Below are 25,838 nucleotides of genomic sequence, written 5' to 3' on the forward strand. Positions count from 1 at the left end.
CTGGGGCTGGGCTGGCAGGGAAAGACTTTCCAATGTGACTCTATTGTAGATCCACTGACCTCCCAGCCAGCGGGTTAATGCTCATTAGGCAAGCTATAGGATGAGAGGGTTTGCACTATTAAGAGGATTTTCCAGGAGCATCCAGCATTAGAGGAAGATTGCTTAATGTGGGGGATCAGAGGAGGGATGAGCACTGCCTCTTCCCAGGTAAACATCACTTCCAGGCCTTCAATCTGAGTCTTAACAGGATGGTGTCCCCCCAAAAAACCTGTGATCCTCTTAAAATACAGACTCTGTGGTTTCACCATTGCAAACCTGCTCCAAGTTGGCAGGGTGGCCTGGTGAACCTGAACCCTGCCAGCTCCAGGGTTACTGTTCTGTCGTTCTTTGGAAGGGGGCAAGCGAAGAGAAAATTTCCCTACAGAGCTCAATAAAAGCGTCACATGATTATAAACTTGGTAATCATGCTTTATGTCTGCGAAGTACAGGAAACTGGATAAGCTGTGGGTCTGTCTGGGTGGGCCGTGGGACTAGACGCTCAAATTGAAGGCTATCTCAATGTCTGAATGACCCAAAGTGCTTTTTATAATACGCGGCTGACCTCCCTCCAGGCCAGTGCAGTGGGAGTTGATCCAACAGGAAGACAGCGCCTGTGGGCTGTGAGGAGGTGCATGCTGCTCATAAAGGAGCGTTTTGTTTTTCCTCCCCTCACGGTAGCAGCACCCTACTGGGGAATTCATTAGCGGCTGACATCATCTCACTCAGTGGAGACTGAGAGAAAGAATATCATTCTGTCTCAGCTCCCTCCCTCCTTTCTCTTCCTCCCTCTCGCTCTTTCTCTCTCTCTCCCTCCTTATCTAGTTCTGGTGCGCCACTGTCGGTCTTTTTGTGCGCCATTTACGCAAAGGTAAACGCGCCGGTGCGCGCCGCTGGAATCGTATCCCGGGGTTTTCGGAAGCGCAAAAAACACGAGTGCGTTTGTCTTGTGAAGTCTGAAGAAGCAGGTTTGAGGTTGAACCCAAGTCAGCCTGGAATCAGGAAGTGGGAGGACCCGAGCGTCCAGGCAGCAGCAGCAGCACTCGGGCAGTCAGTCGTTGGATGAATGGGAGTTTGTCTGGTGCTTGGGAGCAGATGAGGAGAGGCTCTTGTGTATCTACGACTGGGATCCGTCAGAGAGACCGCGGTAGACAGGCGCCGCAGCTGAAAACATAACGAAAGCGGGGTTATACGTTACGAATTTTTTGGTCACAGCTTGTGTGATTTTGTCTCCGTCTCTGTCGCCACAGAGGAAACTGGCTGTGCGCTTTGTTGGATTGGTTTGCTCCGTCGGACGCAGCCCCGCTCTGCGCACCGACACGCAAACCCTCACGGATCCTGCTTGTTCCCTCTCATGGATAATTTCCGACAGGAGAATATATGTGAAAAAGATTAATATTGTGTCCCGTGCAAGGAAAGAAACGTGGATCAAGGGATTTTTTTCGTCGCCTCAGTGCTGTTGCTGAAGCTTTCCGTGGCGAGACACATGGTTCCCTTTGTCCAAAAGGCGCAGTAGCTTTGTGAGCGGCTTTGGATTTTTTTTTTTTCTTGGAAAGGCTTCTTCTCTCTCCGCATGGCTGTCCTCAATTTAAACGGAGTAGACTTCGCCGCCTCTTGTGTGGATTATATTATTTGAAAAGCAGAATGTGAAACGAGGCCATATTTACTAGACCGCGAAAGTAATATCCTGACTTGTTATTTGCCTTCTTGCCAACCTTGCCACATCAAAGGTATGCGCGCTGGCGTTGAGCCATATATAATCTAAGATTTATGTTGATATTATGTGAATATTCTCACGGAACCAGACTACTAATTGCAAAAAATATGCGCTTACTGAGTAGAATTTGTATTGCAACCATTTTCGTGACACTGTCATTTATTCTGCGGCTTGCATTGTTTACATTCTGTCAGTATGGGACTATTGAATAAATACTGTACTTTTATCACAAATTCATAAAGGTTTTGCTGTCCAACAACAACAATAATTTAGTCATATGCATTCGGTCCATTTCCTGTGTTTATTTTGATGGTGTAGTCATAACATATAATATTCTCATGCAACCTTATAATTGCTGCCATGCATCGGAATAAAAAGACACATCAGTGCGCGTACAATTCACCTGTGGTTGGACATAGGTCGGGAATATTCCTGTCATTTAGGTTTTTGCATCACAAGAAAAATATGCCTGCTGTCAAAGTGTGAAGACGCATACCATAACGTCATGCCTTATTATTCAGAAATCAGCATTAAAGAATTCCGAGGCGAGTATCTAGCATGAATCACCAAAGCCTGTCATCAGAAAAATGCATTTTATTCAGAGAAATGTGTCTGTCAGGCCTCGTCTTCTTCCCATGTGCAGGTTGACGGGTGTTGTCCTATTTCTTACCCATCCTTGCAACCTGTAGTTACTTTGTAATATGATACTCTTCTACTTAGACGTCGATGTTGACATAGCCAGTGTCTCTTTGACTTCATATTGTCACCTAAATAAGCTTTTATTATCTAATTCAGTTTTAAATCCTGTCACTGCACATTTTCTTGTAACACAGTCATGTTGGTGCCCTGCCTGAGAGGCTTGGAGAGGGAACTGGGCTTTTTGGCATAGAGCAACAGTGCCATCAAGTGGCGTGGACATGAAGTGCCACTTGTTTGGCCCCAGTCAGATGGCAAATATTGTACCTTGCTGAGTTTTGGACCATGAAGCCCACCTTATCCAGACAATCATGGGCATCGGTTGGGTATGGCAATGCATGAGCACTTGTCATGCCTTAGCCTCAGTGAGTCCAAATTTGATATTGCAGTTTTTATCATTAAAATGGAGAGCAAAGATCTAGCAAAAATTGCCAGAAATGTATTGGGGAAACCATATCTCACCAGGGGAGCATTCAGGACCAGTGTTCCCTCTAAGCTGATAGTTTGTGACCTAAGTCTAATAATTTATCACATTGACCAAATAATATCTTGTCAGTCATCAGTCAGTGCTCTGCTTTGTCTACAGAAATTCTGGTTTGGAGGTTTTGGTGGCAAGTGATATTCAGGATCTTTGCCATACTATAAGGTTTTGTGAACTGATATTCCTGTAAGCATTTTGCTAATGACATTTTCTCTCTCTTCCAGGTCTCCGATGCTGGCTCAGAGAAATTTTTCAGCACAGCTGCAGTTAAAGGTATGGGCTTTGCTTTGTGTTTGAATGCTTTTCACACTGAAATGCTGTCAACATTAGGCTTATTTTGCCATTCCCTTGACTTTGTAAGCATGTTAAAAATATTACCTTGGTGCAGTGATTGTCATATTTCTGTATAATCAATTATAGTACACAGGTGTGAACTATTGGTCAGTGTCAACTCAACACCTAGATATGAAATAAAAATGCATCTGCCATTACCCATCAGATGGAATCGATACAATGTGCAAAATGAAGAAGCTATGCAATCTTGCACACTGTATACGCTTGATACTGGCCTTTTACTTTAAATGTATCTAACATTTAACATGAAATGGTGTTTCTGTGGATTAAATAATGTGGCTTTTTGTTGACCTTTTGTTGAGAATGTGCAGAAATGCGCCAGGACTTGTATTGTAGCCAGAGGAGGAGGAGGAGGAGATGGAGGAGGATGTACTAATGCTGCAGGGAATGAAGTGAGGGCAGGAAAGGCATCTGTTTATGGCCTCAGTGTGCCAACACCACATGTGACCTCATTATCAAGTCACTAATTTGCTGTTAAAAGCAGCCCCATTTTCTCTGGCTCAGGGATAATGGAGGTGCCCCGTGTGAATGGACATTCCTCTGTAATGGGGGGGAGTTACCAGGCAGGGCAGGGAGGAGGCTCGGAGACAGGGGTTATGACCCCTTCAGAGAAGTGGCACAAACGGGGCCGATCGGTGCTGATAGGTCCTTGTAACCCCCCCCCTCGTCCCTCTTCTTCCTCCACTTTCCACCGCACAGACCTCCGAACACATTTCCCACATTCTGGCCTTTGATTCCCTCCAGGGCTTGATTTGTGGCGTCCATCGGGGGGCTCAATGGCCATGCTTGACAGGGAGGTTTCCTTTTGAAGGCTCTTCTCTGTGGGCTGATTTGGTTCCCTTGAAAGGATTAAGGCCCCCTTTGTGCGGCCTAAATCAACAGAGGGCCGCCCTCTCTCTCCCTCCGTGAAAGGACCTGACTGGGGAAACAGTACACAAAATACGCTTTCTCTCTGCTGCATGGTAGTCCACTCTCTTGGCCCCTATTTCCATTTAAATATCTCCTCTTTTCTTCCCTTTTTACCATCTCCGTCCCCTCCTCCTCTCCTGCCATATGCTAATGCCTATTGCGATCGCAAAAGGCGAGTAAAAGAATCCAGGTGCAGGGGAGAGCGGGGGACCACTGGTATTTTTATGGCGGGTGGTGTTGAGATTAAAAGAGCTGGGTGGGTTTTTGTTGGAGGGGATTACCAGCACTCCAATGCAACCAAACCTCAGGACAAGCAACAGCTCTAACAAAAATAGCGAGAGGAGGCTCGTTTGTGAGACGATGAGTGTCAATATTTGCCCAAGGGCAGGTGCAGAAAGAAGTCTCCATTTGTTTGGCGGTTTGCGCTTTCTTGTTGGTACACATTAAATGCTTATTGGGCTTAGGGTTCAGCATAGGGCTAAGGAAGCCATGGCAGTGAGGAAGCTAAATGTCAGGCCATGGCAGCAGAAACAACACTCCAACAAAGCAGCAGCTAGTTTATTGTACTGAGGGATAGTTGTTCATACTATGAGATAATAGAGTCTGCAAAACCTCTGGAGTGTTGACTTCTACAGACAGTGGTTGAGAAATACAGGTTTAATCACAATTCAGGATGATGTAATCTATCATCAGGGTCTGAAATTAACACCCACCAAGCACCACATGCTGTTAAAATTTGTCTTTGGTGGATAAATTAAATTGAGACACACTACTTGATTTCTATGCACAAAATAGCATTGAAAACAGGTAGGGTGTCATTTCTATTAACATGTATTATTTTGGCTGGTAAAAATGATTCTTGGCAGATCTTTTTGTTTTAGTTTAGCAGCCCTTGGCAGGTGAGCCAAAAAGTTAATTTCAGACACTGTGTCATTATTAACGGCATTGAGATTAATTAGAACTCAGGCACGAAGACACATCCAATACACCTTAAGACAACTGAGCGTGAAGAAACCCCATTGTAATTCAGCTGCTGATGTGCAACTTCGGTAATGACTGACAGCTTTTTTTCTGCAGTAAGACTGGAAATCAGCCTGGGGCGACCTCAGGTCCCTTTGAAGACTGATGGCTCTTAGTGCTGGTCCCTCATCTTTTAGTCTCTCAGCCTCTTCACCTACTCAATAATTATCATGCATTTTCTGTGCTCCTTCAGCAGTCACAGTGTGTTTTTTTTTCTTTCTTGCCCTGGGCCTACACTGCATTTTTAAAGAGAAAACCCAGCTGATGAGAATGCGGCCTTTGTTATTTCAGACGTTGATTTGTTTCCTCCCCCTCGTGTCGGCTTCACCTCAGGGCCATCACTGTCTGCTGTGCATAGCTGCCTTCTGTGAGAGCTAGAGCCACTACTCTCTCTCTCTCTCTCTCTCTCTCTCTCTCTCTCTCTCTCTCTCTCTCTCTCTTTCTCTCTGCTCAGTCTGGGTTCAGTTTGCCCAGGAACGGCTTTCATTAACTAAGAGTCATTAAATGTTAGCTCTAATTACCGTGGCTGTCAAGGCGCCTGCAGGTGTCAGCTAGCTAACCCGATTCATTTACTCTGCAGGAGAAATTGGACGGAGAAGCCGGGCGTAAGCACCAGTCAGAAAGCCGTGGCATAGTCTATTGGCTACCGGTGAAGCAAACAGCTTCTCCAAAGTCTTAAGCTGCTTTCAAGGTGCCACGGGTGGAAATCGGTATCCAAGCCTTGTTAAGGCCAGCACTCTGTGTGAGTGCCGTCTGGGGAGTGGATTGAAGTGTCAGGCTGCTGGGCTGCACAGACACCGATGACAAACCAGCACGCCGTGTCACCAGAACAGCCTGCAGACAGATCTATCAAATGATTAAAGCCAGGTCCCAGGGTGGTAATATCTTGTCACCCAGTTACACTCCCATCCTTTATGATATTGTCAATCCCCAAGCCTTCCTGGAAACCCGGCTAAGTCACTGGAGAGCAGAGCTTAAACACACTGTGCATTGTTTGTTGAGCACAGACCCGGCAGCAAGTTTAAGATAATACTGGATGACATTTAAAAAATACTGCAGAACCATTTATCAAGAGTGGGCTTGTAATCACTCTCATCTTTTGAGTATTATGTATGCTCGTAACTCTGTAGACAGACTATGGAATAGGATGGAGTTTGAGGGTTAAAACTGAAAACCTAACCAATGGCAAATACAGTAATAAGCAGTAAGTTTTCAAATGCAATTCCAATATAGTGGGCAATATTGTCATCTTACTTACAAAACATTTTAATACTAATAGCTGCATCTTATGCATACACATTATTAGTTACCAAGGTCACATTTAACCCCCAGTTACAATAATTACATTATTTAGTTTAAGGGCGTAGCGAAGGAACACTTGAGATTTCTTTTTAAAGCCTGGTTGGCCTGGTTGACATATTGGAGAAGCTCGCCTCTCTTGAGACATCTCCTGCGGCTCTGTGCCTGTGACGCCGAGGCTGTGAGTTCAGTGCGGGGGAGAATTGAAGTGCACAGCGCAGTGATTCTCAGTTTCCCCCCTCAGCACAACGCTGATTTCACTGTGCTTTACTGGAGTTAATGTGAAAATGAAGCGGTGCTACAGCGAGACCCGGGGCCGACGCCAGCGTGAAGAGCGCCGCCAGTGAAGTGCGCCGGGGCTCGAGTGCGTCTGCCACTAGGGGAGAGAATAATGTGCGATGTGGAAGGTGTAATTTACAGCGCTGATGGCATTGTTTAAAAAAAAAAAAAAAGAAAAAATAGCGGAAAGAGAAAAGCGGAGGTGAACTTTTGTGGCAGATATCAGAGCTGAAGAGCTCCCTGGATTGTCATAGAGAGCTCTGCTGGCAGCAAAATGGCCTGTGAGCGTATTACTGCTGTGTGGGAGGGAGCTGAGGGCTTGTTTTTCTCTTTCTGCCTCGTTCTCTCTCGTCTCTCTCTCTCTCTCGCTCTCGCTCTCGCTGTCTCTGCCTCATTCTCTCTCCCCGCTTCCTGAGAGGAGGACCGGTGATAGAGCTGTGTTACTTCTAGGCTGTGGGCTGCCACCTACGGTAATCTCAAGTGATATAGAGAGCAGCAATCACACCACAAATCACCCAGGCAGCTCTCTAACTCATCCAGTGGACTGGAAAGAGAAGGTTGGCCTTTCACAGCACCAGTGTTGGTTTACCGCCCCAGGCTCCCTCCGCTGCCCTCGCGTTGACCTCTGCCGTCTGTGTGGGTTTGTGTGTCAAGAAATCAGGGCCGCCTGTGGAACTTGACCTGATGCGCAGTGGAAAGATGACCTGACTACCATTGGCCTTTTGTGCGTTCCGAGGAATAACCGCAGTCAAGGACAGTCTGTTTCCCTGCTAGGGGACGGGAGGTCGCGGAGAGGTCGCTGCCCCCTCCCTCCAGACATAACTGCTGGAACAAAGCAGTGTTGTTGTGGCTCCCACACGAGCTTAATTCAAATCAAAATGTTCCCTGTGATATTTAATATGGCTGCATATTTGGAGAAGTCAGACGGGGATCTGAAGGATTCGGTTAAGTCTGAATGATGTATCGCTGGAGCGGATTCCAGGCGTATCCCTAGTGGTCTTTACTTCTGTTAGTTACCCGTCTCCAGCTAGGAGCGTTTAATGTATCTCTAAGGGGTAAAGGAAGCTCAATATCCTGTTCTGCGTGGAGGGAAGGCGCCCCCCACCCCACCCCCACCCCCTCCCCCTCCCCTTCTCCATGGCTGCGACTACAGAGAGAGAGGCTGTATTTCATGACCATGAAAGGGGCCGCTCCAGCCATGCCTCATCTGCTGACACAGCCAAACAAAGGTTAACAAATCAAGGGTAGCACTGGCTGATTTACTGCCTGGCTGTTTCAAACAATGGCCCAGCCCCCATGTCTATAGCTCACATTGGCTGTGTGTATGTATGTGTGTGTGTGTGCGCATGTAAGAGAGAGAGAGAGAGAGAGAGAGAGAGAGAGCTGTAGGCAGAGAAAAATGGCAACATTTCCAACTCTGCATATTTCAGAATCACATTTAGATTATTGCATTGATCACAGCTCATTAGCCCTGGTCTCAGCAACAAGGCATTAGTCTCCCACCTCTTAGTATCTATGTTTAAACAAACCTAACACTAAAATATCTTACTACAGCTGTATAAGGCAGGCTTTGTGCTGTTAATGTGTGTAGATGGTGTTGTCTATTGATAGCCTCTGTAGGCTCCATATACAGATTGATAACGCAATGTTCATAGAAGAAGAGTTTTTTTGTCTCATATTCAGTCTTAAAATCATATTTTTCTTAAAGCAAGATAATTTTCTGGAATAAGGCAGATCACTCCAGTAGTATCAAGAAAATGACAGTTGATTCAAGAAAATTCTTGAAACAAGTTGATTTGGATTGGAAACAACTTTACAAGAAATAAGATTTTAATACTCAATACTAAATGGATATTTTTGGCACTGTGAGCAAAGTTAAGCCAGAGATTTCGTCTCAGTTTGTCAGTCAAGTTTGTAACTATGCAAGAATGAGTGTGATCGGATCACTCTCCATCATGATAAGTATGTTTTTCCATAATTCTTATCTTTTATCCCTCGCATCATCCCACAGTCACCTGTTAGACACGCTGAACCCCCTTCGGCTGCCGCTGCCTTACTGAATGTGATCTGAGCGCCATCTTCTGAAATTCTTGGCACATTAGTCAGTCAGGTAAACATGCCCAGCCCCGGGTCTAGGTGGTGCCCACTTGGTAGAAACGCGTTGGCTGAGGACACGTTTTGAGGCTACCGCTGTAGCTGGCGGTGCTGTGAATGGGTTTGGTGGTGATCTCGAAACACACACACACACACACACACTCTCACACAGCAGTATGGGCCAATCTCCCTCCATCCCCTCCAACAACACAAAGAGGTCATTCAGAGTTTGTTCCCCAAGTCCCGAGGTTAGAGACTAAGTAAATCCATCCATCTTAATGCACTTATTTCAGCACCAGGAGAGCTGGAGGGGGACTGTGTAAACACTCCTATATCCGACATGCCACGCTAAACCCAAAGAGCCTGGAACCCATCAGGCCAAAATTAAAGGTCTACATCTCAAACACAAACATTTAAATGGGCTGCACTCCAGAGATCAAAGTGAAAGGGCCTAGTTTTCCTGCTGGCCCCCCCTGTGTCTGCCACACTGAGATATGTGGCGGTTTAGCAGTCAGGCTTGAGTGGTGAGCAGCTGTATACTGTACATGCCTGTTTCTCTCAGGTCTCTGAGGTAACAGGCTATGGCATATACTTTGTTGGTCTAGGTAAGGGAGAAAGATTTATGTAAGCGTGCTCAGTTTATTCAGAAATCTGTCTTCGGTTACAAAGGCAATATTGAGGCCGATGATGAGAAAGAAACATAGGTTCTCTTTGTCTTAGTTGATGAGTAAAAGCCTCGCTCTGATAGGTTGCTTCATAGGGTTGCCATAGGCTTTTTCTTTTGTACAATCATTTTGCACTGCAACTTTGGGAAACATACTCAGCGGGCAGAGAGAACATAAGCAATTTCATAGGAAGGGATCATCTGGGAAAGCTATAGTTAGGTGAGCAGTCTAAATAAATGCAGATCTCAAGCCTTTTTTACCAGGCATCTTCCTTGTGTATGTGTTTTGAAGGGGCATCTTCAGTGTCAGTGTGTCATTGACGTGTGTGTGATTGACGGCGGAGATGTGGTGAACTGGTGGAGGTGATGAAAGCACCAGTCTCCCCATCTCAGGGGAGGTCCTGCCCCCCATCAGCACCACCGGCGTCCGCTGATCCAATGTGACATCAGCCACTCTCCTCCCAACGGTGCTGCATTAACGGGGTCAAGGCACACACACACACACACACACACACACACACACCACCTATCAAGGCCCCGGCATTCCCAGTGCACTGTTGGTGTGTTCAGGCCAATTATGCCGGTGTCAGTCTTTGGTCCCTGCGGTAGAGGTGACATTGCCAAAGAGAGAGAGGGAGAGCAGATCTTTCTAATGAGGCCTCATGGTGGCTTAGAGGTGTGTGCGCGTGTGTGTGTGTGTGCATGATGTGTGAATGCATGTGTGCGTGCGTAACAACAGGAGTCCTGGTTTGGAATGATGTACCCTTGCTGCTATGTGTGTCAGCTCTAAAGCTTGTTTAGCAGCCTAGGCAAGAGCCAGGCAGACTTTTCCCTTCCCAAGGTCTTCCCCCTCCAGCCATTTCCATCTTCCTGCCTCCCCAAATCTCCATTTTTTTTTTATAAAGTAACCACCGCTGCCACATGATGTCATTCCAGCAAGCAGATTTAGATGCTGGTGAATAACTTGAGGGCTCGAGCCCAGAAAGGCAGCATAGCGGCTTTGCAGACACATGTACTAAAAGGAGATGGGATTAGCACAGTGGATAAGATTCCCTGCTTGCGATTACTGTTCGCTGTGAAGCGCTTCACCCCGACGGTGCTGCTGTTGCTCTGAGCGGTGTGAAGCAGGATTTGGTCTTTTTTTATATTCTGTATACTCCTGATGAGCATGGTGAATGGAGATTCAAAGTTTACAGAACCACCCATTGTGAATTATATGGTCTTGGAGATCTTATTGGGTAGGACAATGCCAGAGGGCCACCCATACTAAAAATGTATGCACTTGTGGTACAGTTACACACTTTGGCATCAGCTAAGTGCTAGATGTAAATATGAATGTACTTGGATTCTTTGGCCACTGCGGGCCATCATATGCAAGCTTTTTCCTGCATGAAATAAATGCCCACCGCTGTAATCTCTGCATAATCCTCAACTGTGACTGTGGGAATCCCACAGTGAGAAGCTGAGAATCAGACTTTGTGGTTCACATACCGTCTACTGGCCTTATGACTATGGTGTTTTTCAAAAAAGGGAAGATGTCAGTGGAGGAGCCCATCTTTCTAGTTCCTTATCCACTCCTATGGTACCAGAGAAAGGCCAGTATTGTGGAACTGAAAGTGTAAACACTGGGGCTGTAAGGAAGAGGACAAAATTGGACACAGTAAAAGCCGGAGCCCAGCCAGGGAGAGAGAGAAAGAGAGAGAGCAAGAGAGAGCACGAGGACTCTGACCAGAATTGATGAAAGCAAGGCTTTAATTGCTCCCTCAAGAGAAGAGGTTATCTTTTTTTTCCCCTCTCGCCCTCTCTGATTCTCATAAATATGCAGGGCAGAAATAAAGCCCTGATGAGCCCCAGGGCAGATTAGAGCGGACTACAGAGCAGGATCCTGGTTTGTTAGCAGCAGCCCACAGATCCCCTGCATGTGTTTCTGCTCAAACAGCCCTGCGCACCCATCAATGCTCTGCCTGGCTTTCATTTGTCCCGACCTACGTTTCATTAATTTCCACACGCTACTGACTGGATGGAGTCGGGCGTTGGGAGTGTTGCGCTGTTGTGATGGAGTGTGTGATATGGCTGTCAGACCACCAGTGCAACATCGCCCCCTAGTGCTGGTGTGATATTGGGATATACTGTGACATCTGAGGAGAGAGGGCAGAGAGGACATGGTTAATTTGCGGTGGGTGAGGAGCATGTGTGCGTAAAGTTATATATGTATACTGGAAAGGACATTTTAAAGCATGTGCATTTGATATAAACAAAGCCTAACGAACTGCAAAATGTTCCATTTTATCACCAACCGTTGGTTCAACTTCTCTGGCTTTTGGCCACGGTTCTTAGAAGCCTGCCCAAACCCATCAACGTCCACCGGCCTGTCGCCATCTGTTAAAGATTAAGCCGCTCCTGGCGGGAGCTATTCGATTTCGGGGTTCCAGCATCCCTTCTTTATTCCACGTGTCAGGTTTTACTGTAAACACTGTCGTACAAAAACCAAAATCCCAGAAGGGATTGCTTTTTCAGGCCTTTCAAGGTGAGCGCAAACGGGCCGTTGCGGCGGTACGGGCTGCGCGTCTGGTTTAGCTCTTAGCGTGCCGAGACGGGGGCTCCACCGGGCCATTCGGAGGTGAAGCTGGGAAGCCGCGCTTGGAAGCTCTTCCCCTAAGCCCCGCGCTCGGCCAGTGTGCAGTGTGATGTTGTGATGTATGAATCCCCCGGCCATGCCTGACACTAGCGGGCCTGTCTGAGCCCATGCCTCCGCTGAGGAGGAAGCCATGGACAGAGGCCGCATTGTTCCTCCGAAGTAACTCAAGCCCAGGGCAGCCGCTGCCCAAAGGGAGATATCAGGTTGTTCCCTCCCTACCGTCACCACAACTCCTAGCTTAAGCTCTGGGGCTTGACGAGGGAGTAGAGAGGCAGCTGACTGTTTGAACGACTCGGTGCAGTTCAAATAAACAGCCCGGACCCCCCTCTCTCCACCAGCCTCCCTTACACCAACCCTCCCTCTCCAAGGGTTGCAGTCCCACAGCCATAGCTCATCACCATCAAGCTTGCCAACTTCCCCTCGGCTAATTTGCGGCGTTATTTTGAAAAGCGCGTAGATGTGGCTGCACTCAAATGAGGTTTCCAGAGAAAGAGGGCTAGTGAGCGGAGAGAGGAGAGTGAGAAGTTAAGCCTGGTTACATCTCCCCACTTCCCTCTGTGGTAGATAGAGAGGTTTACCACACCATCAGCAGACCACACAGCGTTTCCAGGACAGAGGGAAGCAGGGATGAAAGTGTAGAGTATAGAGAACAGAGGAGAGACGGCCATTAACAGTTCTGTTTCTGTGTGTCCGCCCTCCCTCTCCCTCCACCCTGGGTGTCCCGCTAATCTCACTGCAGTGAAACCTGAGCAAGGGGTAATGAGACAGCACTTGACACGCTCACATGCACGCACGTACACAGACCGGCTGCTTCAGTAACGCTGCCGAAGATTTAAAAGGAGAAAAGGCTACATGCAAATTGATACTTCACCAGATTTCCAGACACTTGATCTCCGCATTCATGTTATTATCCCACTGGAATGAGTCTTTCTAATATCATTTTAACACTCTGCGCGGGCTATATTGAATCTGATCCCTGCGAACCGGCTGAATGTGTGGTGTGGGTGTGTGTAAAACCAGTTGGCCCCATTTGGAACAGAGTGAAAGAGGCCCAGACTGATGACTCTCCGGGGACAGATTTCTCTTTCCAGCCCTCCATGCCTCCCTCCCCAGTGAAATCATGTGGTGTCAGTGTGTCAGCTCGAGCTGTCACTCTCCTTATTGCAGCAAGTCAGTTACTCTTATACTCTGCCCTCTGGCTAAAGAAGTCAAGAGAGGGAGGGGGAGAGGAGAGAGCGGGCGCGAGAAGGAAAGAGGGCTATTTCTACACTCGACACAACAGATGAGCGGAGCTTCGGCGGCCCTTAGTGCTAGTGGAGCGTCTCAAAAGAAAGAGGGTAGTGAGCGGGAGCCGTCTACCACTTCAGAGGAGCCAGCTGTATAATTAGCGGTCACCCCCGCGGACTGGTGTGGTACGGTCCGCAGGGCTTAGCTGACAGGCTGACGGGGCTCCATGGAGTACAGGCCAACACTGAACAGATCCAGGCAGCGGACGTAGCGCTGCAGTACACACACTACGACCAGGGTGGCATTGGACCTGTTGACTGGTAGAGTTTTTGTGTGTTTGTGTGTGTGTGTGTGAGAGAGAGAGAGAGAGAGAGAGAGAGAGAGAGGGAGAGAGAGAGAGGGTGTTTATGAGCGGGTGTGGTTTTTTTTATGAGCATGTGACTGTAATTGAGATTTAAGCATGTCAGCGTTTGAAGTTGTTGGCTCAACAGGCGATTGTCTATTGTTCCCCTAAGCTGCCACACTGACTGACAAGGAACACATGTTGCAATAGCAGTCAGTGTGTCGTGACGCGCGTTAGTTATTTTAACGCAGCCTGAATTTTCACTACTCCAGGATTCCAGTTGGGGTTTATTTAAGGGGAGATTTATGCCCGTTCTGACTGAGCAGCGGCTAAATCAATTGAACCCACGCATGGATTCGGGTCTAGACAAAGTGATTTGACACATTAGTTCCATTTTACAGACATTGGAGACTGTTCTGGAAAAATGCTACTCCATTTTCTCGATATGTTGAACTCGTGCTCAGAGAAGCTGTTATATCCATTTATTATATAAACGGTTGAGTTGTTAATTTTGATCCCTAAACATTCGGAAACATTGGAAACATCCATGTTTCAGCCGGCGTACTTTCTCACAGTTTTCTCTCTGCCTGTGGTGAAACTTTGCAGTCCATGTGCTAATGTGATATGAGGGGCGGGGGGGGGGGGGGGGGGGGGCATTTAGCTGCGTTTAAGTCGGCCTGACGCTGCGAGACCGGCCTGTGAATAGGGGAAGGAGTGACAGAAGTTTCATGGCTGGCTGGGGAAGAGAGACGCTGACTGACATGCAAAGGACTGCGGGCCTCTCAGCAATCCCCATCCCTCTCTCTCTGGGGAGCAGCATACGCACACAAAGAAGGGCCACCTACCATTTCTCACTCTTCACTAGTAGAGATATCAGGCCTTGTGAGAAGTCCTATCAGCTGGCTTACTTACACTTGACATGTTTGAGGTCAAACGGTCTGGCTCGCTGCACAGCTGCCTTGTCTCGCGGTGTAGTTTTACACCGGCATGACAGGCAGCGCTGACCAATTGCTGCGGACTGGACGGGTCCTCATTACACGCCGCTGTTATTTCAAAGCCACCGAGAGACCGGGCATGACAGCCGAAAGCTGCGGAGGATCCGTCAGCCGTGGGCAATGAGCGTCCCCCTGAGGCCCGCGCTGCACCGGCCCCCTGGCAGGAGCGGTCTGGGCTTCACACCACACCCATTCCACCCATCCCACCCAACCCACCCAACCCCCCCGGTGCTCACCTGTGCCAACGTGCCCGTCATCGAGTCCCTGACCCAGGTCTTCTCCCATTACGCTCCCTCCAGCCTGACCTCACACCCTCAGGGATATATAAAGATTTGTTCTCTAAAGGGGCCATAGCTGGCCTTGCTGGGGGGGCTGGAAACGGGACACTCTGTTGCCACTGATCCCACCGCTACCTCGCACATCCACATTTGCACACAGAAAGAGAGGTGGCGGTACGGGGGGTTGGGGGGGGTCTTCCAACGTCTAGTGCTGCAGAAGCTGTCTAAGCAAGGAGGCAGCAGATTTTCCGCATGCTGGTGGGGTGAGAAGCGAGGAGTGCGGGGCTGTGAGAGCGAGAAGCAGAAGCAGTTAAGAGCCATTACAGGAGCAGCTGTAATCAGAGCTACTGTGGGTGGAGGAGTGTTGCCGCTGCAGCTCTCTGTTAGTAAATGGCTTCATTATGACTCAAGAGAGAAGAGACAGAGCACATTGCCCCTAACAGGCAGAATATGAATGGAGCAAGGATGGATACTAGGAAAGGTAGGAGATAGGACGGAGCGAATCTCTCCCTCTCACTCTCTCTCTCTCTCTCTCTCTCTGCTCTCAAGTTTTTGTTTTTCTACCTGTCACCCTCCTCTACTTAAATTTCCCTCTCCCTCCTTTTCTCTCTTGCACTCACTCATACTGTAAACATGTGTAAGTGCTTGTCCTCTGTGGTCTGGCAGCCTCTCTCCCATGGCCTTGCATCTGTCATATGAGCTCAGAACATTCAGTGGCTTGCTAAGCCCAATTACCCTAGATTGCTACCATTTTACGGGGGATCACAGACACAGACAGTCTATCTTAGAGAGAGGAGTCAGGGATTTAACTCTCGGTTTACCACACACACCACGCGCAGTGACATCACTGTTGCTCATATACATATACACACACACTGTTTGTATTTATATACACACTCAGTTTGGCTTCACAACTTGTAATACAAAATTCACAAACAAAATAGATGGGCATGAAATATAGATGTTAAGAGAGGCGGCTTAACACTCTCCCTCGCCTCCTGCCTGCTTTTGGCCTTTTGCTCAATCACCGCTCATTAAAGCGGCGGTTCGTGTTACTGTGAGGTGATATCAGTGCGCTGTGGTATTCTCACTGAAAGACTACACATGTCACGCTCTCATAGCCAGAATAGTTGGGCTGCACACCCTAACCCCCGCCTGTATTTCTGTCTAGCTTCCCACTCCCCTTCCCGGCCGTCCCCCCGGGAGTCTAGCACTAATAAAACAGCTCCAGTCCAGGACCCTCCACGCGGCGGGACGTCCAAGCTCTTGTAACCCAACACCCCTCCCGTCTCTAGCTTTAGAGGGCTGCTGACATGATGGAGAGCCTGGGAGGGCCAGCAGGGGAGCGTCCGTCACTGTCAGGCCCCGGGGCCCCGGGCTCCCATCTGGGGCATGTCCAACACGCATGCCTGCGTGCTGTGAACGCATTGCTGTGGGGTGCTCCGACACTCTGGAGACACGAGGGGGTATCGCAGAGTGCGGCGCTGCTGCTCTCGGAGCGGCTAATGCGGTTAAAGTCTTCAAACCCGAGGAAGGGAGGGATAAGGAGGTAATAGACTGGGGATTCTCCGGGGGCTTTGGCTATGAGATCAGGGAGAGTGCTGCCCCGGCTAAGGTTACCGACACGGGGCTTTAGCTTCCCCCTGATATCACAAGACCAAAGTACAATTCCTAGCGGTTCGACTCAACGCCATCACATTTCCAAACATTCGATTAGCCTGTAGCTTTTAGGATAGCGGGCGAGCTGCTTGAGAATCAACCGCTTCCTCCACAAAGCTCCAAACAGGCGGCCATGTAAAGCCTCCAGAGAGGTGCATTGTGGGGCTGCGTCTCGGCAGATATAAGCACGAATCCCTCGGCCGACGCGCAGACTGTTTTGGTGCCGCGGACTGTCTCCACATTCGGTACCGTAGAGGGACTATTAGGGCATTAGGGATCTCACACACACCTTCCAAGCCCAGAGACAGGGGAGTTGAGCTCAGATGTCTTCCACTAATATGAACTCCAGGGTTTTCCGCTGCCCCTTCTGGAGAGAGAGCAGATCCTGAGAGGAGAGGCGCTAGAGAGAGAGAGGACTCTCCTGAGTGTGTGGTTCAGACTCGGAGGTAAAGAGAGACGACTCTTTGGGGGGAGAACAAAAGGAAAGACGCCATGTTGTGTATTGGCTCGGCGGGTCTCAAGGCAGTGACAGTGGACTTTGTGCGTGTGCATGTGAGAGAGAAAGGGCTCTGACAGGGACAAGCGGCCTGGTGTTTGTTGTTCCTCCTCTGTGTGGGAGAGAGATCTGTTAAAGATGTCTGCCATTAACGCGACTGCAGGCTTCATTAAGAACAAATAAACAAAGCCTACTCCCTCACCAAGGAGGTCTGTGGGGAACATATGCTGTCTGCACCGCTCCTGAGGTCAGACCATCGTCAACACTTGCTGCTCAATTACAACTCTAATTTTGTTGTCAAACAAAATATGGAGATAGAGGAGGAGTGACTTTCTGGTGGGGTTTTTTCTGCATGGACTAAATGGTTTCCAGACCAAGGCCTGAAGCAAAATTGTCTTTTTTTTATTTTGACTAACTGGAGACTTTGAATAGTTGAGACTGTTTTCGAGGGGGGATTTTATTCCGAGAGCATCTGAAAGTGCAGCAGCCCAGCTCAGCCTCAAGCCCATCACCGAGGGAGATCCTGATTGTAATTAATGTTTACACAGACATACAAATGCAAGATGGAATTTTCAACGAGGAGGGCCAGGAGTCCTTGTTCAGCACAGTGTGCGCTTTAATTGATTCAACTTGAGCAAACAGTCTGCCTCCCCCTCTATTTATTTTTCTGTTTTCCGAAGAGGAGGAGGAGGAGGGAGGACGAGGGAAGGAGACGAAGTGAAGGGGGAGAAAACCGTAGCCTCCTCCAAACAACGCCGCCATTGTTTACGCGCCTGATTGCGAGTCCAGCTGGAAGGCTTGGGGTAAAATCACCCGCCCACGCAATTTTTTTTTTTTTAATGTTTTTAATTTGTCTAGACCAAATTAATCTGTTTCTCATGATTTCCCCGGCTTCGCGGTGTAATCTCTTGAAAAGGCGGTGCGTCGGCTTGCAGAACGGCAAAACTGTTGCCCGTCGAAGAGCTCGGCCGCGGCGACGTGAGCGGCTTGGGCGTGATTTTGCTTACCGCCGCACAACAGGGAGCGAGATGGAGAATGCCAGACAGAGAGGGAGAGACAGAGTCGGAGGGAAGACGGTGAACGAGTGGGACTCTGAAGGGCTCTGTCAGCTGTGACAGACAGCGCTGGGGTTTAGAGTTGTCAGCGCTTCTCCCTAGATAGGCAGGTTTTTTTTTTTTATATATATATCACAGGCCATAGATGCAGTGCTAAGCGCCTGCGGGGTACACTCTCCTTCCCCCACTCGTAGATGCCAAGCGAAATATCGCCACGGTAGAGTGTTTTTCGATTGTCAGTCCATCGAAACTAAACAATATGTTTGTGTTGCTGTTATTAGCCTGTTAGGATAAAATTACAAATGTTAACTAAACTTTTGGTATTTCTGCCTTTATATGTGACAGTCCATAGTAGAGAGAGAAAGATGGGTGAGAGGGGGTTGGGGTGGCATGGGACAAAAGTCTAGGTCAGATTTGAACCCAGAACTTTGCGAGTGCATATTGTGAGACTTTATTGATCCCCATAGGAAAATTCTCTTTTCTCAGAGGTCAGAGGTAGGTGTTTGCCGACATGGGGGCTTGAACCCATGTCCTGCAGTTGCAAGATGGTCTCTCTACCCACAAGTCACCACTGAATACCAATAGCAAAATATCAGAATTACTCATTTAGGACTGCAAACTAATGATGCTACATGTTTTGGTTTAGTGTTGCAGGCAATCCAAAATTGCTAATTGTTTATGTTTTGCAGAAGTATTCAGCGCTGACAGCCAAGTAAGCATCTGACAACATTCTTAAGATATTGACAGGCCAGTAATAACACAATTTATAAAACAAATATTTCTGGTTCTCATTTCAAAAACACTGTAGTGCACATCTTTGACGGCTTAACAGTTAAATATTAAAGCACTGACTGAAAATAACACTCATACAACTACATATCTGTTGCTTAGCATCTGCTTTTTTTAGGTACCATTGAAGAACTACAGTATATTGCTTGGTGGAAGAGGGACATTTAATTATTATTTAATCATTATCCATTAAAAATAAAAGGTTTATTGAGCATTCTTTCTTTTTTAATGCAGCTGTGTATTACCATGTCATGTCTTGCCTAATGAGGCCTCTTGGCTGTACTAAAATCACTGTAAAGCACATTGCCTCCCATTGCTTATTGCTTAAATATATATTCGGTGCAGTTACAACAATAATCTAATAGTCTTTCTGACGGGTGCTACGGTCTGTTACGGGGCAACAAGAGTGAACCCAGCCTCTGGGAAATTCACCAACAATATGCGGATGGTCCGTGTGACTCCCTCCACCCCCCCTACCCCCACCCCCACCCCCCACCACATGTCAGAACTAGCAGGTAGTGTTGTCGCATGGCACAGCACAGGACAGCTCCTCCAGTCAGCAGCCACAGGTTACCTGTTGTTGCATCATCTAGTGCCCCCGGGGTCCATAAGGTAGAGCTCCAGCACCCATCCCAAACCCACCCATCACCATGTGTCCAGATCCGTTCCTCCCCCTCCCTCCCTCCCTCCCTCCCCGGTAGCACCTGTTTCCTAGAAGCTCTCAACAGTTGCACAGCTGTCGCACAGCCTCGCCGCTTTCAGTACTGTAACACATACCCGCCCTGTCTTTATGGGTGTCACTTTGCTTTTATAGTGAATAGAGACATCGCTAAATAGCAGTAGGAGGAGTATTTTTGCTGTTTTGCTTTTTGTGTCTTCAGGTTAAGAAACAGCAGGGTCACAGGCAGTGATGTGGTAAATATAAAGGTGGTTAAACTATGACCTCCAGTTGGTGATTGTCATAAGGCATCACAACTAATATTAATAGAAATCAATTATATTTTCAGAAAAGCATTAACGTATTTTTTTTCCCCATAAAAGATCCTATCCTATCACTTTGATGCTACTTACTGTGATGTATTTTATGAGTTTACCTCATAAAGATTTATGCCAGCCTATAAAGGTGGGGAAATGCTATTTCTCAAATAGAAAAGTGGGTAAACTGAGTTTAGGTGGGGTTACCCTCCACTACATCCCGGGTCACAGCAAAACAAAGAAGCTGCAGCTCCCACATCCTGCCAGTTATCATGCGGGTCTCTCCTAAATGGGCTGTGCTGTATGCTGGTACTTTGACAGTGAGCGGGCCGGACAGCTCCCTCGCCTCTGAAGCACTAGCATCAGCATGTCTGGCTCAGCCCTCTCTGCACTTTGCCTCTGCTCAACGCACAACGCTGACACACACACACGCGCACGCCCGCACACACACTGGCCGTGGGTCAGTTGTCAGGCTCGTGGTTCCTGCTATGTGTCGGGTTGTTGGTTTTGTGCGATTGGAGCTATGTGACCCCTGCCTGGATGCAATCCCATAAGTGAGTGTGAGGGTTTAGAATGCGCAAGGGCGCTATTTTGAGGAGGATCGGAGGGAAGGGATGACGGAGAGGGACGGAGGCTTGGGATGTCCCAGAGGTCTCTACAGCCATCAATTTGTCAGGATGTCTCCAGAGTGTCACACCCACCCCCACCCAGACGAGTTAGACACAGAGAGAGAGAGAGAGAGAGAGAGAGATTAGCAGAGTAGTTTTGGCTCGAGTCGGGCGCTAATGTATTTTTCAAAAGGACAGGTGCTGGCCTGCCAGTCGGCCTTTTAAAAGATGATGTTGTTGGCACTTGTTTGTTAATCATTTATATAGGCCAGGCTGTATCCAGTGATGACATTGAAATATAATACGCTAAATTAATCCTCTTATATACTGCGGTTATGACCTAACTCCATATTAAACTACCTAATGTTCTGCATCTCATTTTGCCAAGCCTCCACATCTCCTCCCCTGTGTATCACAGCCAAGTGCAAAGACTGAGAGATTCAAGGATGTGAGCCAGTTGTTTCTATAACATGGCTGCACCTTGCTGAGGAAGGACCATTAACAAACCAATACATCCGCCTATTAACCCCGCAGGCTCAATGTGATAGCAGCACATTAAATGACCAATGGTCCACTGCAAGACAGTGAAGACAGTAAGGCGAGATGAAAAGCATGGAAGAGGCCTGCATTCCCAATTAACTTGTCTAATATCTAAAGCCTTGTGTCTATTATCTCAGTTTGTAGTGATAAGGTGTAAAACAACAGCACATTTCTTTGTTGAACTGTCATATTGCAGCGTATCGCGTTACATTGCGTTGTGTTGCATCACACGGAATCAGAGCTGTACTGTATCTAATCATTACAAGGTTCAGTGCATCTCGCCGTGTATTGTAGCTTTAAAAATGTAGCCAGATACAAATCAAGTTGGTGTGAGGCGGAGAGAGAGTGGTGGTGTGTGTAGTTAAAGCACTGTGGGCTCACCCTGGGATAATGAGTTGTCCTCCTAAGCCCCTCACCAGGTCCCCCGACATCCAGCCTTAATGAAGGGCTTTCCTACGCACACACACACACACAGCTGACCCACACAAAGCCCTCCTGTACCCCCTTCCCCTCTCAAATCCGGCCGCTGGCTTTTGCCCCCCTGACCGCCCTACCCACAGGCCTCATTCCCCATTCTAATACCCCACCAAGCTCCGTGTTCTAGTTAGAAACCCCGGTAATGCTGAAATGTTGAGGAGGGGGTGGGAAACAGCGAGGCTCCGTGCTTTGAGAAAACAAGCGGGAGTTGCGCTTATTTGTTTCCAGGGATGAAGGAGACTGACAAATGAACCCTCGCGGGACAGAAGCCGGCGTATCCTCCTCTCCTCTCCTCCTCCGCTCCTCCGCCCGGCCCCTGAGTCTTCATTATGGCCAGAATAGACACCTTCTTTTTAGCGTGTTAGCACATTCTCAAAACAAGCCCCGGACCTCAGGGAGGGAGAGGTGGAGGGAGGCATCGGAGAATTGGGGATTTCTCCTCTCCCCGTCTGCTACGGCGGGGTTGTTTGCCAGCAGCGGTCTCTGTTGAGTGGTAGTGGCATTTGTAAGTGGAGAAGATTGACACGGATGTGTGAGATGGATTGAAGAGCTGCGCGGCTTTCTGCGCGTCGTTCATTGATGTACGTGAGATGAGAGGGGAAGAGAGATGTGCTTTGTGTGCCCACTGCCACAGAAGAGATTACAGTTTTAAGGGTTAGTTAGCCATGGAGACTGAAGCCTCTCTGATTGCATGCGGAGGGTACTTTTCTTGTCCGTAGCTGCCCAAAGACAAGTAACCGAGACCATTAAAAAAAAAAAAAAACCCTGCTTCAATCTGGCAAAGTGTGTCTTTTGTCTCCGGTCAGGCTGGCAGATGTCCCAGCAAGCTCTCCCACACAGAGCAGGAGTCAATAGCTGTTATTGTAGATATTGATTGTGATCTTGAACCAGGCATTACCTCTCCTGACCCTTAAGTACAATATCACATGCACCTGCTAATACCCCCCGATTAAGCATTCTAATGCTAATGGATGGGGTTTCCATAGAGCCCAGCTTGTTCAGCCACTTCCTGCTCCCGGTGGAGTTAGCAGTGGTCTGGACTCCCCGGGGAGGAGGGGGGGGGGGGGGGGGTTGTCAGGTAGAACTAGGCCCGCTGTGAGAGGCCTAGGCCTGCCAGGATGCACCTCTGCTACGCTGGCTACTGCCTCAGCCCAGGGGAATTGGGGCCCAATCTAGCGCTCTTTGCCAGGGAAAGGATTTAGCTGGCTGCGCTCCGGGGGAGGAGGAGCCCTCACTCCTGTCCCTATCCCCCTCCTCCCTCCCCCTCCTCCTCCCAGAGGCCCGGAGAGAGTTAATTACAGTTTATGTATGCACTGTCATCCCCCATGAGCCTCTCTGCCTCTGGAGCACAGAGCAGCCAAGCTGACTGCTGATGTCTGAGCACTTTGTTCTGCAGGAGGAGGAGGTCCCCGCAGAGAAATACTCTGGACGGAGCTTATTAGCTATCGTTCTCTGAGACTTCAGCATTGCACAGTAGTTATTATTCATTCTATCTTTGGACAGGATGGTAGAATGGAGCCAGAGAATCCCACTGGCCGGTAATTGCTGGGTTTTTTTTGTTGTTTTTTTTGGCCGGCAGAAATGATGAAAGTCCAGAAAATGTATCCTCATCATCAGAGTGCAGCAGTTAGTCTGTCACATCGCTACAGGAGGTCCCTCCCTCCTTCTAGCTATAGGCGATCATGAATGAATGAAGGAAGCACGGAAAGTGTTGTTATGCTGTACTGTCCTGTAATGGGCGCTAACCATTTTCACTCTCAGGCTTATTTTCATTTTGCGTTTCATTTGTGTTTCCAAAGATAAACATTATTTTTCACCTTGTTGAAAATTTGTTGACGGGGTTGTTGGGGTTGCTGAATTACGAACTGAATACTCATGTGGTGCTCAGGAACTGGCTGCATCTTGAGAATGTGCATGCATCTGTGTCTTTCTATATGCCCAATTATTCTCTTGTCCAAGGTGTTTCAGTACCATATTTGTTGTCAAATACATCTCAGTCGCACCAAACCTTATAATCATGCTCTTAGAAAATAATATAATCATGCTCTTTAGTCCAATACACGTATGAATGCATTAGTGATACATTTGACTGGAATGCTTTTGAGGTTCTATCATCCAAAAAAAAGTAAATAATAGTGCAAAAATATATTGTTGTGTAGCTTATGATATGAACTGATTCAGCCTGAACAAGAGAAATATGTTTTGGATGTGTAGTTTGTCCCTGGGGACGGTGCTGCTGGGTGCATGAAAGGGCTAGAAAATGTGTGCTTGTATTGGCACAGATGCTAGCCCCAGCAGGGTGTGTCAGTATGTGTGCAGGAGGAAAAAAGGGGGTACCAGTTTGTGGGCCTATCAGTCAGCTCAAAGCACTGCCACACAAACACATGCACTATGCACAGCAGCGGAGATGGCAATTAGAAAGACAAGCGTCTACAAAAGGCCCATCGCTCACACACTCCCCAGCAGCATCCTCACAGGAGCTGGAGACGATGTTCATCTGTAGACTTCATTTATGCAGGGGAAACGAGCTCATTACGCATACACACATACACATGAAGGGCTGAGCATCTGCGCTTGATGTCTGTACTGTTGTTGTGAACACATGTTGGCGTTTCTGAGAACCTTGATGCGGTCCAGTGTTTCCATGTTCAGTAGCTTCCAATCCAATCAAGTCGCATGTCTATCATGTTCACCAGATCAAATCAGTGGATCTGCTCTCCGCTGTTTTCTGCCTTTACCTTATTGTTCAAATGAACCACAACATGAACAGCATGGAGATTAAGAACTACTGCTGGAGACAGAGATTTTCATAGTGCTTGTTTTTTCTCTTCCTGTTTCCACAGTTCCAGATTTCGGCATTGATGTGCTCTCCACCAATGGCAGCCAGGAGCCTCACGGCCCAGGCCTCCTCAAGGTGTCAGGCCTAGAGCGCAGTCAGGAGCGGAGCCAGGAGAGCTGCAGGGACCCCCAGCCCCCTGCGCCCAGCACCCCCAAGCAGCCTCCGCCCCCACAAGTCCTCCCCCTGCCCTTGCCCCTGCCCCTGTCCCACCCCCAGCCGTCCGGCCCCCAGCCCCAGCCCTCGCCTCCTCGTCGTATCCAGACAAACGGCCCCGCCCAGGCTCAGGCCTCCGCCCACTTGCCCCCACGTTCAGAGGCTCCCCCCAGGCCTCAGACGCCCGCAGCCCTGCCTCTCGCCCAGGGCCAAGAGCCCTCGCCGGCCCCCCCTCCCCGGCCCCAGCACCAGCCCGAGCCTCTGTCCCACCCCCGGCCTCCGCCGACGCCCAACCTTCACCCGCACCCGCCGTCGCCCGCCCTCCCGGCCCACCACCCTCACCAACAGCACCCCAGCCAGGCAGGGCCCCACCGGCCCCCCTCACGCTGCCACCCCCGGCCCCTTTCTGCCTACAACGGCCTCAACCTCAACGGACACAGGTAAGACCGGTTTCTGGCGGCCTTCACCACCTCACAAATCCATGGATCGATTTTGTTCTGAAAAACATTCACGTTTCTGGTGTCCTTATGCGCTCTGAGGCTGAAAATCAGGTGCAGTGCGGTACAGACAAAAACATATTCACACACACTTGAAAATACTAGACTATCTCTTGAGCTGAAAGTACGTATGATACCCGATCAGTATGTAAATTGCTATCTGGGAGAGCTGAAAGTCAAAGCCAAACAGTAGCACTGATTGTTAACAGGGGGAGTAAAGGGCCGCGCTGAGCCATAAGTGCCTGTGATTTATTAGCCACCCACATTGTCATCAGGGCTGCGTATAGATTCCAGCCCACATCAGTTATACCAGCTGTATGCACCTTAGTTTAGTCTAACCCTGAATCAATACCACACTGTTTTATTTTCTTTATAATGGAGCATTGCTACATAAGAACCGGGGTCCTGTATCTTTCTCACCATCTTTGTGATGCAAGAAAGGGCCGTCTGGAGTATTTTTCTAGAAAGAGACAAAAATAAAACCAAAAAAGGCCAAGATGACAGTCTGCACTTTTACATACGTACATTCGCTCTGCTCATCCTACATCCATGTAGTCCTTGTAGAACTAGAGGCCACCATTTTGGTTAAATAATACTGTGTTTTTCATTTGCTGGCCATTTTAATGCCATATTTGTAACATTATAGGTACACCATCTATCACCTGCAGTGCACTTCCTAGGTAGTAGACCAATGCTACATTCTTAAAATGGGCTCAAAGT

General features: G+C 48.4%; 1 protein-coding gene across 1 annotated transcript in view; it reads left to right on the top strand.

The window, feature by feature from the left end:
- The window catches only part of auts2a (activator of transcription and developmental regulator AUTS2 a), a 303,676-nt gene that overhangs the window by 265,638 nt on the left and 12,200 nt on the right, over positions 1-25,838 (top strand). Inside the window, exons 5-7 of the mRNA XM_071898324.2 lie at positions 3,155-3,203; positions 24,473-24,642; positions 24,685-25,061. Coding sequence (XP_071754425.2) covers positions 3,155-3,203; positions 24,473-24,642; positions 24,685-25,061 — 596 coding nt within the window. The remainder of the gene's footprint in view (positions 1-3,154; positions 3,204-24,472; positions 24,643-24,684; positions 25,062-25,838) is intronic.

This window comes from Centroberyx gerrardi, chromosome 11 (genome assembly GCF_048128805.1).
Source record: "Centroberyx gerrardi isolate f3 chromosome 11, fCenGer3.hap1.cur.20231027, whole genome shotgun sequence".
NCBI classification, from domain to species: domain Eukaryota; kingdom Metazoa; phylum Chordata; class Actinopteri; order Beryciformes; family Berycidae; genus Centroberyx; species Centroberyx gerrardi.